This window comes from Littorina saxatilis, linkage group LG7 (assembly GCF_037325665.1).
Source record: "Littorina saxatilis isolate snail1 linkage group LG7, US_GU_Lsax_2.0, whole genome shotgun sequence".
NCBI classification, from domain to species: Eukaryota; Metazoa; Mollusca; class Gastropoda; order Littorinimorpha; family Littorinidae; genus Littorina; species Littorina saxatilis.
The window spans coordinates 47572437-47589056 of NC_090251.1; the positions used below are offsets into that span (position 1 = coordinate 47572437).

At 40.9% G+C, this 16620-nt stretch overlaps 1 protein-coding gene across 2 annotated transcripts in view; it reads left to right on the forward strand.

Annotated features, from left to right (window-relative positions):
* The window catches only part of LOC138971652 (uncharacterized), a 116585-nt gene that overhangs the window by 95541 nt on the left and 4424 nt on the right, over nt 1-16620 (forward strand). Inside the window, exons 1-6 of one of the 2 annotated variants that reach the window (XM_070344424.1) lie at nt 2568-2648; nt 3101-3294; nt 6352-6444; nt 8089-8241; nt 11461-11547; nt 15537-15718. In XM_070344424.1, the coding sequence (XP_070200525.1) occupies nt 3215-3294; nt 6352-6444; nt 8089-8241; nt 11461-11547; nt 15537-15690 (567 nt within the window). In that variant the 5' untranslated portion in view covers nt 2568-2648; nt 3101-3214 and the 3' untranslated portion in view covers nt 15691-15718. Of the gene's footprint in view, nt 1-2567; nt 2649-3100; nt 3295-6351; nt 6445-8088; nt 8242-11460; nt 11548-15536; nt 15719-16620 lie in introns of those variants that run through there. The other variant, XM_070344423.1, reaches the window with a different exon arrangement.

Below are 16620 nucleotides of genomic sequence, written 5' to 3' on the forward strand. Positions count from 1 at the left end.
ACCAAAATAGCTGAGGTGGAACCAAAATCGGTTCCGCGCTGCGCGCTGAGAGCACGTGTTGAAATATCGACCAGGTTGTGTCGTGTCCCGGGTCTACTTGAATATGCCCACCAAATTTGAAGCAGATCCATCGAGAACTTTGGCCGTGCATCGCGCACAGACAGATACACAGACAGATACACAGACACACAGACACACAGACACACAGACACACAGACACTAGTCGTATATATATATAGATGTTCTATTTGGTTTTCATTACTTGTGTCCCTTTGTTGTCAGGTTGTTTGATTTTAAGCACTTACTGTGTATGAATGTTACCAAATACAATGTAGAGTATTCCCCCATTCGGCGAGGGCGAAAAAAAACACACCACTGTTTGATATGCTTGCTCCTTTACCGTCGAACAAAACAAGAAATTCCTACGAGGTAGGAAAAACACCCCCGTCAAAGGGAAATAACCTTCTCAGTTGGTGGCAGTGACTGAGTGAGAATGGTTATTTCCCTTTGACCATGAAGATGTCCCTCTATAAGTCATTGTATAATTTTAATCCACCAATAACTCCCTAACCGTGTGTTTGACTGGTCCCAATTTTTGTAAGGACCGTCTCAGGAATGTATAGAACCTGTTCACCAAGTTTGGTGACGATCGGTCCGTTCATTCTTGAGATCTACTTGCGAACACAAACAAACACACAAACAAACAAACAAACACATCCAGTGAAACCTATACACACCCCTATACCGGGGGTGTAAATACATCATTTAGTGCATCTCTCTCTCTCTTTTTCACTACCTTTCATTTTCTCTCTTTTTCTGTCTCTGTCTCTGTCCATGCCTCTGTCTGTCTGGCTGTCTGGCTGTCTGTCCGTCTGTCTGTCTGTCTGTCTGTCTGTTTGTCAATCTCTCTCTGTCTCTCACACACACTCTCTCACTCCAGTTTTTGTTTGAGTGAATATCTACGTGCATTGTCAGTAAGGCAGCCATACTTCGGTTTCCTTTTATACATTGTTCCTTACGTCCAAGCGATCTTGACTCACCCCCCCCCCCCCCCCCCCCCCCCCCCCCCCCCCCCCCCCCCCCAACGAAAAAAATTTTAAAAAAAATTGGGAGTGAAGGAAACTGCACATAAACTGCGGGAAAGTGGCTGCAGACTGACAGTGAGAGTGTGAGAGAAAGCTATCGACGTCAGTTCCGTTTCTCAACCTTCTTTCTTCGTCGACAGCAGCGTGTGTGCTGTGTCGTGGTATGGCGCCTCAGCTTGCCAATTTTACCAGATTTCCTTAGAAAAAGTAGAATTGAGTTGATTACATTTGTCAGAGTTTTACTTTTTTTCCCCGTATAATTTGTGTGTGAATAGATGTATGCGTTGTTGTAACAAGCGTATGGACACCTTGAAAACCTCGATGTTTATTCTTTAATCACCCACGTATTTTTGGATTATGAAACTGTAGTGTCTGTGTTATTATTATTATTTTTTTATTTTCAGTCAATGTCCAGTTTGATTCTTTTCGGCCACCAGATTAATTAAATATTTTGTTATCCCTTTCATTCCATCTCACTTTACGTGAGGGAATACGACAACCTAAAGCCTGTGATTTAACCAGGGAAAAGACACAAGCACGTACATACGTATGTGTGCCCAGTGTAATACGAAACTAGATTAATTACATAATTATTTTGTTATCCCTTTGCGAGAATTGTTTTTGTCTGTCTTTATGGTGTTTTTTTCTGTCAGTGTGTCTGACTGTCTTTCCCGTCTACTTTGTTTCTATTGCACTTAATCGTGCACGTGAACGTTGTTTCTTTTGTCTTGGACCGGTGTAACACGAGAAAATTACTTCCACGAGATTTTTACTCCGGAGTAAAAATTTCGTACGAAAAGTTTACTCCCTTTACGATAAAACTACTCCCCCATTACACGAGAAAATTACTTCCAACGACAGGTGTGTTCCGAGTCAACATTTTGGTCGAAGATGTTACTCCCCTGACGAATAAATAACGAGTAAATTATTCCACCCTAACACGAGCAATTTACTGCCCACGCCAGGTGTACGCAGCTTTTACTCCCCTGTCCCCTGTTAGTCTTGGTGGTGGAAGGGGTGGAGGGAGGGTAGCGCTTTTTTATGCGCGAGATCACATTATTGGCATCATCCCTTCGCCCCCATCCCATTTTCGCGTACGAGATTTTTACTGGAAGTAAACAAATTGGGGAGTCAACATTTCGTGGAGGGAGTCATTTTTTCGTACCTTGGGGAGTTCTTTTCTAGTACAAAAGGTGTACTCGGAGTAAGAATTTCGTACGAAATTTTTACTCCGGAGTAAATGTTTCGTGGAGTAAAAATTTCGTATTACACTGGGCACACATACGTATGTACGTGCTTGTGACTTTTCCCTGGTTAAATCACAGGCTTTAGGTTTGTCATATTCCCTCGCGTAAAGTGAGATGGAATGAAACGGAGGGAGATGTGGAGGAACGCTCGCTAAAGCTTGTGCTACATTATTTATGAAGCACTTGATTGCTTGTCTGCTTGGCTTATGATTTTAAATGCGAGACGGTCTCCAAGGGATAAAATCAGACAAGGAACAGGGTGGAAATGGGGATTATGCAGAAGAAAAAGTGTTCTTGCCAAGACGCATTAAAATAGGTTTTCTGTGCGCCTCTTTAAAAAAAAAAAGGCTCCGGCTTTGAAGCATTTTGTATTGCATAAATTAAGTGCGTGTATGTATGTATGTGTGTGTGTGTGTGTGTGTGTGTGTGTGTGTGTGTGTGTGTGTGTGTGTGTGTGTGTGTGTGTGTGTGTGTGTGTGTGTGTGTGTGTGTGCCAATATGTGTATGTATGTATCTGTCTGTCTTTCTGCCCGTTTCTCTGCCTATATTTCTGCCTGTTTGTCTCTCTGTATTTCATAGTTTGTGTCTGTGTTGTTGTTTGTCCAAGTCTGTGTTGGTTTGTATAATTATGTATCTGTGTTTCTGCGTCTGTGCCTCTGTTTCTTGGTCTGTCTGTACCTTTCTTTGAGTATGTCTGTGACTATGTCTGTTTGTCTGCCTTTCTCACCACAATGACATTAATAATTATTTCTCTCGTTTCTTTTCCAGACTTATAATTCCAAGCACCAACGGCCACGTACCAAAACAAGCGGAAAACTACTGCTGCAGAAATAACTTTAAAGTACCTGTCGCTAACATATCATCGCTTCAAGGGCACGCGTCATGTGGCTATTTATAGCAGTGTTGTTGCCACTGGCAACGCTACATTCGTCTTCTGGTGCTGCTGTGGAAAGACAAACCAGGTATGTTGATGTAGTCTATTTTTAGACACCTTCCTACCCGTGTCAAACACAGCACAATTATTTGTCCAGACTTTTACATCGACTAAACATACCCCGGTGTAACACGAAATTTTTACTCCACAAAAAATTTACTCCGGAGTAAAAATTTCGTGCGAAATTCTTACTCCGAGTAAATTTTTTGTACGAGAAAAGAACTCCCCAAGGCACGAAAAAATTACTCCCTCCACAAAATTTTTACTCCCCATTTTTTTTACTTCCAGTAAAAATCTCGTACGCGAAAATGGGATGCGGGCGAAGGGATAATGCCAATAAGTGATCTCGCGCACACGAATGTCGCACTACCCTCCTTCCACCCCTTCCACCACCAAGACTAGCAGGGGACAAGGGAGTAAAACATTTTGTACACCTGGCATGGGAAGTTAAATTGCTTGTGTTGGGGTGAAGTAATCTATTCGTTATTCATTCGTCAGGGGAGTAACATTTTTGTACGAAATGTTTACTCGGAACTCACCTGTCTTGGGGAGTAATTTTCTCGTGTAATGGGGGAGTGCTTTTTTCGTAAAGGGAGTAATTTTCTCGTGTTACACCGGTAACTCAGTTGGTAGAGCACTTAACTTGTGATACATGGAATCAAAACACAGGACAGGTAGGTTGTTGGCACGTTTGTTATTGACAAAACAATACATTCACAGATATTTCGACGTAACGGTCTTTTAGATGAACAGACAAACAAATATTCACATAAAACTTATACTTTTTTTGATTATGCAGAAGAAAAAGTGTTCTTGCCAAGACGCATTAAAATAGGTTTTTTGTGCGCCTCTTTCCGTCGCGATATAACCTTGAATGGTTGAAAACGACGTTAAACACCAAATAAAGAAAGAAAGAAAGAAATGTGCGCCTCTTTAAAAAAAAATAGAAAAAAAGGCTCAGGCATTGAAGCATTTTGTATTGCATAATTTCTTGTTTTTTGATTCTGAATTTTGGAACGTTGGCAGTCTCTTTGTTTTTGGATTTGTGATACTTGGGTCATGGGGTCGAATCCAGGCCGTGACAGACTTGGGTCAACATTACGTGTAGATCCAGGCCGTGACAGACTTGGGTCAACATTACAAAAAGCTGTAAATATGTAAAAAAAAAAAATAAAAAAATAAAAAATCGGTTTCCTCGCCAGACAAGGAAACTCAAGGCATCCTGTCAGGGAGAGAATGAGCCGAACTCATTTTGACCTGAGGTCAGGATGATCCCATTGCTGAAAAATGCCGGTCGCTTCCTCCCAGTGAAAAGCTAGCAGCAACAACAGTCGCGCTACCCAGGAATTTGCATCATCAGGTTTCTATATAGCTATTCTGATTGACACGTGGGGGAATTCGGGGGCTGTGATTGGATGGTCTCTTCCGATCATCAAATCATAATGCTACGGAAGTCGGCCATTTTTGCCAATATCCAAAAGCATATTGACAATAACAAAGACGCATAGTTCCGGTTTACCCATCTGTACCCGGCCTGAATTTCCACAGCCGTAACTATCTGCGAGATTGGAAAAGTTTGTCTCGTTAACAGAATGCCATAGAAGAGTCAGGCATTCTGAACAACGTGTACGTTTACTCTGACCATGTCAAGTCAACTTTATTACCAAGCAAGAGAAATCGCAAACGATGCTAGGTTGGTTGTTTCTGAGGCATTGGGAGAGTCCCTAAATTGTATTTAGAAGTAGTGCAGCAACGTCAACTTGACCCTTTTTATTTGGAGAAGTCATCTTTCTCGAGTGGCTGCATGGGTGTACCTCCACAAAGTGTATTACTTTTTGCTGGATTGTAGTAGAGCGCATTTTCCTGCTGTTTTATCACCCCGCTACGCCGATCTAACCTGTTTAGTTTTGACAGTCGAAGAATGTACTCTTTCTGCAGACTGCTTTTAAAGTAACATAACAGTGAAGATTGACAGCTGAATATGAGCTGAAGAACTTTTTTACGGTTTGGATTATGTCTGCAATTACTTTTGTCTATTTAGTGTAGATAGCGGAGTGAGGGGGGGGTGGGGGTGCGGGGGGAGGGGGGGTGCGAGAGGGGAGGGGCCGTTCTAGAAATATTGTCAACATTTTAGGCAAAGGGTTGTAGACCATAAGAAAAGGGTCAGCATGACATGACATTTGCAGAGCGTATTCTCATTATTTATTCCAAACATATCTCCGTTTATATCAATTGATCCCATGGAGAACCACCTTGACGCTACTAATGCTGCATTGCTTTTTACATTTAGTAAAGTTTTGACTAAATGTTTTAACATAGACAGGGAATCGAGACGAGGGTCGTGATGTATGTGTGTGTGTGTGTGTGTGTGTGTGTGTGTGTGTGTGTGTGTGTGTGTGTGTGTGTGTGTGTTTGTGTGTGTGTGTGTGTGTGAATGTATGTATACATAATTATGTATGTATGTATATGTGTGTGTGTGTATACATCGATTCAGAGAAAACTACTAAACCGATCTTCATGCAATTTCACATGAGAGATTGTGGGTATACTATCCCCAGATGCCTTTTTCATTTTTTCGATTTATATCTTTGATGGCGTCATATACGGCTTTTTGTGAAAGTTGAGGCCGCACTGTCACGCCGTCATTTTTCAATCAAATTATTTGAAATGTTGGTCAAGCAATGTTTGACGAAGTCCAGACTTTAGGATTGAATTTCAGCTTGGCAGCGTAAAAATTAATTAATTAGTTTGCTCATTAAACTTTTCATTAAAATCGAATTTTCACTGGCAGATTTGAACATAATTGCATCGTATTCCTCAATTTTTCCTGATTTCAAAAACATATACATATGTCATGTTTACTGTCAAAATGTGCACAGAATTAAAGAAAATAAGAAATAAGAAAATAAGTACTTCGTTCGCGAGCTATACGAAGATGAGCGTGACTAGTCTCGGTTTTTCCGTGTGGTTAGTGTTAAATTTTGTCTCGGCGATGACTGTTTTTAGTGTGTTAATCTGTTCCTTTTATGCCGACAGCTTGACTATATGTGTATATATCGCTTCACGCGACTTGTTTTCATTTCAGCTCAAGACATAAAAGGAATTCTGACAACAAAGTCGACCTCAATGCCTTAAAGGAACATCTGACATCTTTAGAAGATGGCTTATCGACATTTCAGTGAGTACATTTGTCTTTGTCTTTTTACATTTAGTCAAGTTTTGACTAAATGTTTTAACATAGAGGGAGAATCGAGACGAGGGTCGTGGTGTATGTGTGTGTGTGTGTGTGTGTGTGTGTGTGTGTGTGTGTGTGTGTGTGTGTGTGTGTGTGTGTGTGTGTGTGTCTGTGTGTGTGTGTGTGTGTGTGTGTGTGTGTGTCTGTGCGTGTGTGTGTGTAGAGCGATTCAGACCAAACTACTGGACCGATCTTTATGAAAATTTACATGAGAGTTCCTGGGACTGATATCCCCGGACCTTTTCTTCTTTTTTTTCGATAAATATCTTTGATGACGTCATATCCGGCTTTTCGGAAAAGTTGAGGCGGCACTGTCACACTCTCATTTTTCCATCAAATTGATTGACATTTTGGCCAAGCAATCTTTGACGAAGCCCGGACTTCGGTATTGCATTTCAGCTTGGTGGCTTAAAAATTAATTAATGACTTTGGTCGTTAAAAATCTGAAAATTGTAAGAAATGTTTTTTTTTTTATAAAACGATCCAAATTTACGTTCATCTTATTTTTCATCATTTTCTGATTCCAAAAACATATACATATGTTATATTTGGATTAAAAACAAGCTCTGAAAATTAAAAATATAAAAACTATGATCAAAATTAAATTTTCGAAATCAATTTAAAAACACTTTTATCTTATTTTTTGTCGGTTCCTGATTCCAAAAACATATAGATATGATATGTTTGGGTTAAAAACACGCTCAGAACGTTAAAACGAAGAGAGGTACAGAAAAGCGTGCTATCCTTCTCAGCGCAACTACTATTCCGCTCTTCTTGTCAATTTCACTGCCTTTGCCACGAGCGGTGGACTGACCATGCTACGAGTATACGGTCTTGCTGAAAAATTGCATTGCGTTCAGTTTCATTCTGTGAGTTCGACAGCTTGACTAAATGTTGTATTTTCGCCTTACGCGACTTGTTATATTATTCCCTCTATTGCGTGTCTTCCCTCTTCTATTGCATGTCTTCTATTTGCAGATCTGCCTTGTCGTTTTCAGAACAGATATACGTACTGTTTTGGATTTCTCTTCCCTTTATTCGTGTTAACAGATATTTCTGTTTTTCGAGTCACCTAGAAAGGAAAGAGCGTGTATGCTTTCAAAAAAAAAAGTACGTTAACACATCATGGAGGTTTGGTTTGGTTTGGTTTATAATATTTACAGTTGTGCTAAGTGATAATGGACCCGGCCCCGTCTCTCTGTTTCTGTCTCTCTGTCCCTGCCTCTCTCTTTCTCTCGCTTTCTCTCTCTGTGCTTCTGTCTCTCTGTCCCTGTCCCTGTCTCTTTCTCTCTCTCTCTCTCATTCTCTCTCTCTCTCTCTCTCTCTCTCTCTCTCTCTCTCTCTCATTCTCTCTCTCTCATTCTCTCTCTCTTTCCCCCTCTCTCTCTCTCTTTCCCTCTCATTCTCTCTCTCTCTCATTCTCTCTCTCTTTCCCCCCCCCTCTCTCTCTCTTTCTCTCTCTTTCTCTCTCTCTCTCGTTATCTCTGTCTCTCTCTATCTCTCTCTCTCTCTCTCTGTGACTGATTATAACAATAAAACAGCAATCTCTCTCTCATTAAACATGTTATTCTTACGCTGTCCTGCCAGGAAGCGTAGCTGTGAGCTAGGACTGAACAGCCATCACTGCCAGCTGAACCGCCTGGACTCTATCGTCAATATGGGAGACTACCTGGCAGGGGGGTACAGTCCGGGCAAGAGGAGCTCACAGCTGCCCGCAGACATCTCCGCCATGGCTGAGGCGTGAGTTGATGTCATACAGAGAGAGCAAGAGAGAGAGAGATGGGGGGGGGGGGGGAGGGGAGAGAGAAAGAGAGAGAGAGAGAGAGTAAGAGAGAGAGAGAGAGAGAGAGAGAGAGAGAGAGAGAGAGAGAGTAAGAGAGAGAGAGATATGGAGAGAGAGAGAGAGAGAGAGAGAGAGAGTAAGAGAGAGAGAAAGAGAGAGACATATGGAGAGAGAGAGATATGGAGAGAGAGAGAGACAGAGAGAGACAGAGACAGAGACAGAGAGAGACAGAGAGCCAGCCAGCCAGACAGACAGACAGAGAGTGTCACTGCCTCTTTTAAGCTATTGTCGCTTTTTCTAAGTGGTTCAATTGCGGTAAACAGGCAGGATACACTGACAAAAGTTTGGTTGGTTTCAGTTAGATAACCAATGGTGTTGTTGTCTGTACATGACGTTTTATAAGGGATCTAGCAAAGCACTCGATTGAAAGAAACAATACAAAGAGACAACAATTCCAAGCAGTAAAGTACCCCCTATGCCAGTACTTCCTAATCAATTTAGCTCTGCGGACATTACATTTTTAGCAGTTAAAGATCGCACAGGTACCTGAGTGCTTCTGACGTGGACCACTACCGTGCTCCTAATGACAGTGATCACAGTGGATATTTACGATATGGCTTTCCTTGTCTGGTGTTCCCTATTGTCCTATTGTTATTTTTACTTATAATTGGCCATTATTTAAATTCTGGAACCTACAACGCATGATTTATCCCCTTTTCTTTTACTGGCAGTGTAATGCAACGGTTCTATCACATCGATTGAGCTTTCTGTCTTATACTAACTTCAGTTAGGATTTTACCACATAATTTCGGGTGGGATTGTTGATGTGTGCTTGTGCTAAAATGTAGTATGCTTTGTTACGAATGTCTAACCAGGGGCGTCACTGCTTAGGAACTTCACGTGTTACGGGGTCATGTTTTAAAAGTTCAATTTTATTCTATTGAAAAATAAATAGCTATCTATGATTTCTAAAATCAAGTTTGCTGACTCGTTGTCGTGTTGCTTCTTATTAGTTCTTTGACTTTTTGATGTTGTTAATGTTTCGCAGAAAGATGTGGAACTCGAAACGTTAAAAGTTGGGGTGGACAGCACAGATTAATGGAACATCATAGTATGTTACACTGAATATCCGACACAAAAAATGAACAAACGAATACATGAATAGACAAATAAATAATAGATTCAAACATGAAGGAAAACCTTTAGAATAAAATGAATTATAAACGTTTTCCTTGATGTACATAAAGGCGATGATGATATTTTTACGAAATAAAACATTAACATCTTAAAATGGATCTTGCCTGAATAGAACAGATTACGATGTAATACATGTTTCTCTTTAACATGAGATTGCCTGGATGAAGGTATTGCAGGGCTTAAGACACATTATGCATGGGGGTTGAGAAAAGACATGGAAAATCCTCGAGTGAACAAAATACATACCCTCATTTGAAGAATAGAAAACAAGCCTATTCTGCACATCTTTGGACAGGAGCCCGTCTTGATGATAGAGTGTAGTTTGAAAAACGACAAACCATTTAGGGATTACGCAAATGATTCTGCATGTGGAGGCAGGGCAAACGGGCAAGTGATTTTTGAAGACTGAATTGCTGTCACAGAAGTCAGACAAGAGAGAAACTTGCAAGAAAAATAGTGAAGGTGATGACATGCTAACCTGCTAGGATTTGGATCCGGTGTGATAGGTCGAAGCAGAGCAAACAAAGAAACACACAAAGGAACGCTAAAAAAACAAAACAAAGAAACACACACAAACTCACACACACACACACACACACACACACACACACACACACACACACACACACACACACACACACACACACACACTCACACACACTCACACACACTCACACACACACACACACTCACACACACACACACACACATACACACACACACACACATTCAGACACACTCACACACACTCACATGCACACACGCACACACAGACACACACACACACACTCACAAACACAAACTCACAAACACAAACACACGCACGCGCGCCAGCGGTCGAGGTGAACAATGATTGTCGAGATATGTTTAAATTATCATATTTTGGTAAAAAATACAAAATTAATAACATTTATGTATCGATCGAATTTTTAGTTAGAATTCCTTTTTAATTGTACAATTTAAGCACACAAGCATGCACTATTATGTAGTTTCGGCTAGCCACTGAGATATGAGTTTTTGTCGGACTCTGACGTCACATGGCTCACAGAAGTGAAATCCCATGTTCATACCATACATAATTAAGGTTTCCGCCATTTTGGCAGCACCCCCCCCCCCCCCCCTCCAATCGTGATAGTGATAAACAAAGGATAGTTAAAAACGCATACAGTTGTGCTTTGATATTTCTGTCAGAATTGAATGATAAACGACAAAACTACAAAATGTACAGGCTTGAATAATAGGAGTTTGAATTTCGTTCCACAAAATATTTTCTACAAACACTCAGAGACAGCAACCCGCATTTAGGATTAAAATGTCACCTCAGAAGTTAAGAATTGGGCCGTAAATTGAGACAGACAGACGAGGAAACAAGCAGCCGTTTATTTGAGGAGATCACGGGTCTGAATACATTCACGATCTTTACCGTAAATTGAGCGAATCCAAAGCAGTATGGGTGTGCGGCTTTCCTAAAGTGGCACATCGCAATCCCGTCCGATCCTAAAATTGTCGTCTCTTGAGGTTTTAATATCGGAATCTGCTGCTGACTGACGCGTTGGAAACAAGTGTCGGTTAGACCTCCCGAAGTGATCAGCATGTTTTGATTTCTTTTTTTTTGTTTTATGTGAGGGCGTCTTTCTCTCTTCCTCCCGTTGCTTGTTTTTGTTTTGTTTAGTTTTTTCTGTGTTTCTGTCTGCGTTTGTTTCTTTGTTTCTTTGTTTCTTTTCTTTTTCTTTCTTTGTTTACGTTAGAGAGCAAAGAGGCGACAGTTTGTAAAACAATTCTTTTTGTCACAAATGCCCGGGATTTCTCTGCATTTTATATGAACATGCGGTGAACAAGTAGTGAGAATCAAATCTGCGAGCAAAACGAGAAGCATTTATTACTTTTGACGATTGTCATTTCGTTCTGGGGCGTGTAATCTAATTGCTTTTATCTTCCGAGTGGAACATTAATTAATTGTTTGTGTGTTTGTCGCACAGTCTTATCCAGAACCTGAATGAACAGAGACAGGAAGTTGTGAAGCTACGAGGTGTGCTGGATCAACTTGGCGAGGACTCAGAAAAAAAGTGAGCATACTTTTTATAATTCCATATTCTATTCAACTTTAAATTGTGAAAGTAGTATATACGTGTGTGTGTGCGTGTGTGTGTGTATGTATGTTTGTGTGTGTGTGTGTGTGTGTGTGTGTGTGTGTGTATGTGTGTGTGTGTGTTTGTGAGAGTGGGTGTGTGTGTGTGTGTGTGTATGTATGTTTGCGTATGTGTGTGTGTGTTTGTGTGTGTTTGTGCGTGCGTGTGTGTGTGTGTGTGTGTGTGTGTGTGTGTGTGTGTGTGTTGTGATGTTGTGCGAAGGTGGGGGGGGGGGGGGGGGCTTAATCACTGTCCATTTTCACTAATTTTTGTCTTTGTATTAACGCGTGCAGTGCCGAACATGTTAATCCTAAGATTATATAAACATCAGACCGTAAAGCTGACAAGTTAGCAGTACTCTTGCCCCGGCCAAGATGGGTTAGGCAGTGAGATTTCAGAATTCAGAGGGAAATGAGAAAGGGATTTGAATTCAGAGTTCAGAAGATAGTGAGAAAGGGATTCGGAATTCAGAATTCAGAGTTGATTGAGAAAGAAGCTTAGAATTCAGAAGAGAGTGAAAAATGAATTAAGAATTCAGAGAAGAATGAAAAAGGGATTCAGAATTTAGAAGAAAGACATAAATAGATTGAGAATTCAACACACACACACACACACAGCATGGGAAAGGGGTTCAGAAGGAGAGTGAGAAAGGAATTCAAGATTCAGAAGAAAGTGGGAAAGAAATTCAGAATTCAGAATATATAGAGGGGAATGGATTCAGAATTTAGAGGACAGTGAGAAAGGGACAAAAACTATAGAGAAGAGTGAAAAAGGAATTTAAAATTCAGAAAAAAATGGGAAAGTTATTCAGAATTCAGAATACACATGAGAAAGGATTCAAAATTCCGAGAAGGATTCTAAATTCAGACAGGGAGAAATGGATTCTGGGGAGAGTGAGAAAGGGATTCAGCATTCAGAAGAAAATGACAAAGGGATTTAGAATTCTAAGTTGTTGATTTTTTGTACCAACAGTTATATCAAAAATTAAGCGTTCGATAAACTAACTTGTTCTTTTTTTCTTCTAATTTTAGAATTTGGAACGTTAGCAATCATTCAGTTTTGGATGGTGGATGATTTGTAGTATATGTCTAAGTGAAATGATACTTTTATACCATGCAAGACCTATATTTGTAGCAATGTACACGATGGCGTATACGTGAAGGTAGGTGCCATTAAAAAAGATAACTCAGCATCCCTTATACCCTGACTAATCTGCAAAAGATTGACTTGTTAGTACAAATTAACTGAACTTTAAAGTATCGTCGTGGAAATGACCTTGGTTTTCGGTCCTGTGAACAGAGCTTCAGAAAAGTTCACAAATGTGGTCAGAACTTTTGTCAGTGCTTGAAAAAGTTGTCTCTGGGCCCAGGGTCGGTCATCGCCGTAGTCAATGCATAGACATGAGTGTGAATGTCAATACAATGTTACCAAACTTTCTATGACCTATCGTTATTGAATTGACTGTATCGGCAGCCTTAAAACAATTGAACCAGATTCTGCAGCAGCACTTTTTGCACAATGTGTTCGACGACAGCGAGCAGTTTTCTGCCCATACCGGCAGAACAATTTGTGTGTCGACGTCACTTCCAAGGAGCTGGTGATTGAAATTAGTATGCCTCATTAAGCGAGAAGATGGTTTCTCCTCCTCCCTAAACGATGCTTATTTTTGAATCAAACACAGATTGCTTTTCTAATGCACACGGCTATGGATGCAGAGATAGGATGCACATGTTTACCCGTCCTCTTGTTTTACTCGCGTATGGATTTGACCGAGTTGCGTCTTCTACATGAATGCGCACATACAGAGAGAGCGAGAAAGAGAGAGAGAGAGAGAGAGAGAGAGAGAGAGAGAGAGAGAGAGAGAGAGAGAGAGAGAGAGAGAGAGAGATAGAGAAAGAGAGAAAGAGAGAGAGAGAGCAGGGGTAGGAATGGGAAGAGGGTGATTATTGGGTGGTAGGTGGGTGGCATGGAAGTGGGAGGTCATCGTCATGTAGGTGCAAACGAATCTCGCAGTGTTTGTTGATTCGATAGCCGCTTTGTATGGGAACGCTTTTTTTTCAACTTCATTGAATTACTTTGACTTGGCAAAAACGTCAGTAAAGCAGGGGGAACAAATTGTTGAAAAAAACAGAAGAAGCAAAAACAAAACAAAAAACTGAAGAAGACACCGAACACGGAAATAGCTCTTTATTGCATCAAGAGCCAACCGGGGATAGTTTGGCATACCGGCATCAAACACACACACACACACACACACACACACACACACACACACACACACACACACACACACACACACACACACACACACACACACACACACACACACACACACACACACACACACACACACACACACACACACACACACACACACACACACACACACACCAACCCTCCCCCTACAATGAAGAGGAAACAGTATTTTAGTTGACAATAACATTGTTACAATTCCCAGTGCCCACAGCCGCTCCGTCGGGATTCACTGGGGGGAAGTGTAAGCTTAGAAACTACCGTATATATAACTCTACTTGGCTGGTCACGAAGTATACATACTTAACGCGCATATGTTACACACCCTACATAGTTTGTCGCGCGATGCAACGTTTAGCAAAGATTGTAGCATGATCTGTCGAATTTTGTCGCAGCAGTTTGTGCTGTCGCAGCTAGGTTGTCGCAGCAACATTGGTTTGTTGTGTCAGGAAAACATGATAAAGGGGACAATTGTAATGCTCTGGATTCCTGTTGGTTTTCGTCAATTACTTTAAAATCATAGCTTGTTGTTGATTCTAAAAATGCTCATTATATATTGTATCCGTGAGTTGTTGAATAAAAAACTGTTAAACCACACACACACACACACACACACACACACACACACACACGCATGCACGCACGCACGCACACACACACACACACACACACACACACACACACACACACACACACGCACGCACGCACCCACGCACGCACGCACGCGCGCGCGCACACACACACACACACACACATACACTCACACGCACACACACACACACACACACACACACACACACACACACACACACATACACACACACACGTAGCAAAAACAGCCACACTTCCCTGCTATTTGATACACATGGAAACAGTCAGCGACTGTTGGCCAACCACAATGTTTTTCCTTGTCGAGACAACGAGACAATCCCAATGACAAGCTCACGGACATCGATGATGATGATGATGATGATGATGATGATGATGATGATGATGATGATGATGATGATGATGACGCAAATAATACTTACACATGTAGGCTTTTAAAAGACACATTGACACGCACAAACGGGTAACTGCAGATATCTGAGAAATAAAGGGAATTTAATGCATTTTGAGCGCTTACTTACCCTTCATTCCCAGATCTTAAGATAGCTCTTTGCCTCATTTGATTACGAACTGGACAATCGCAAAGTGTTGCTCCTTCAGAAGAACTCGTGAGACAAGCTGAATTCATTACTATCGGACGATAGCGTGAACGATTGCAGTGACATATATTTCGACAAGACAGACTGTTTATAGTAATAATAATAAATGAGCATTTATATAGCGCAACATCATAACTTTACAATTATGCTCTTTGCGCTTGACACATTTAAAATTAAATTAAAACACAGTTATACAAGCATTTACATCAACATTCATAGTCAACAACGCTTAATTAAAAGCATACACCATCAAACATACATTACACAAAAATTCTTCCACTAACTAAGTAATAAAAACATGAATAAAATAGGTAGTAAAAAACAAGGAAATACCAGCTGAATACCCTTAATCAAACAGAACATGTTATCAACAATACTGAAAACAGCCCTAGATGTTTATATACATTATCACATTTATACTTCTCTCAATCTCTCAAAGTCAAACCATTGTATTCTGTTGTCCAGGAAGAGGACATGCGAGTTCCGCTTGGGCAACCACTGCCTGACCGAAGCACTGGACAAGGCAGCCACGCAGTACTTCTGGCTCAAGAGCCACCACTCGCCCGGTCGCCGAAAACGTCAGGCCTCCGCCCTGGCTTCCGTCCTTCCCGGACAGTAAGGAGCCCGCGTCAAAGGGAGACAATCAGGTTGGTATCGTTGTTATCTTATCTAAAAAAAAAATTAACAAAATTAAGTAGTTATCACCTTGTAAGAAGTCCGCGCCAAAGGGAGACAATCCGGTTAGTTCTGTTATTATTTTTGTAAATTATTTGTTGGTAATGTTTTTTTACAAGTAGTTATCACCTTGTGAGAAGTCCGTGTCAAGAGAGACAATCAGTTAGGTGTTCTGGTGGTTTTTTTTTTTTCAATGGACATTTCTTCGTAAGAAGTCCGTGTCAAAAGAGACAACCATGCATGTTAGTTCCGTAGCTACTTGATTATCATCACCTCATTATAAACCCGCTTCAAGAGACCATAATGTTGGTTACGTAGTGGTTTAAGTTGTCATCATATAGTGAAAAGTCCGTGTCAAGGGAGACAATCTTGTTGGTTCCGTCGCTGTTCGTCATTACTTAGAGAAGTTAGACGTCAAGGGAGACAATCACGTTGGTTCCGTATACGTAGCTACTTAATAGTCCTCAACTAATGAGAAGCCCGCTTCAAGAGAGACCATAAGGTTCGTTAAGTAGTGTTCTATGTTGTCATCACCCCGTGAAAAGTTCGTGTCAAGGGAGACAATCACGTTGGTTCCGTAGTGTTTTAAGTAATACTCACATCGTGAACAGTCTAAGCCATGGGAGACAATCACGTTGGTTCCGTAGTGTTTTAAATAATACTCACATCGTGAAAATTCCGTGTCAAGGGAGATACTCACGTTGGTTCCGTAGTGTTTTAAATAATACTCAAATCGTGAAAATTCCGTGTCAAGGGAGATACTCACGTTGGTTCCGTAGTGTTTTAAGTAATACTCACATCGTGAAAAGTCTAAGCCATGGTAGACAACCACGTTGGTTCCGTAGTGTTTTAAATAATACTCGCATCGTGAAAA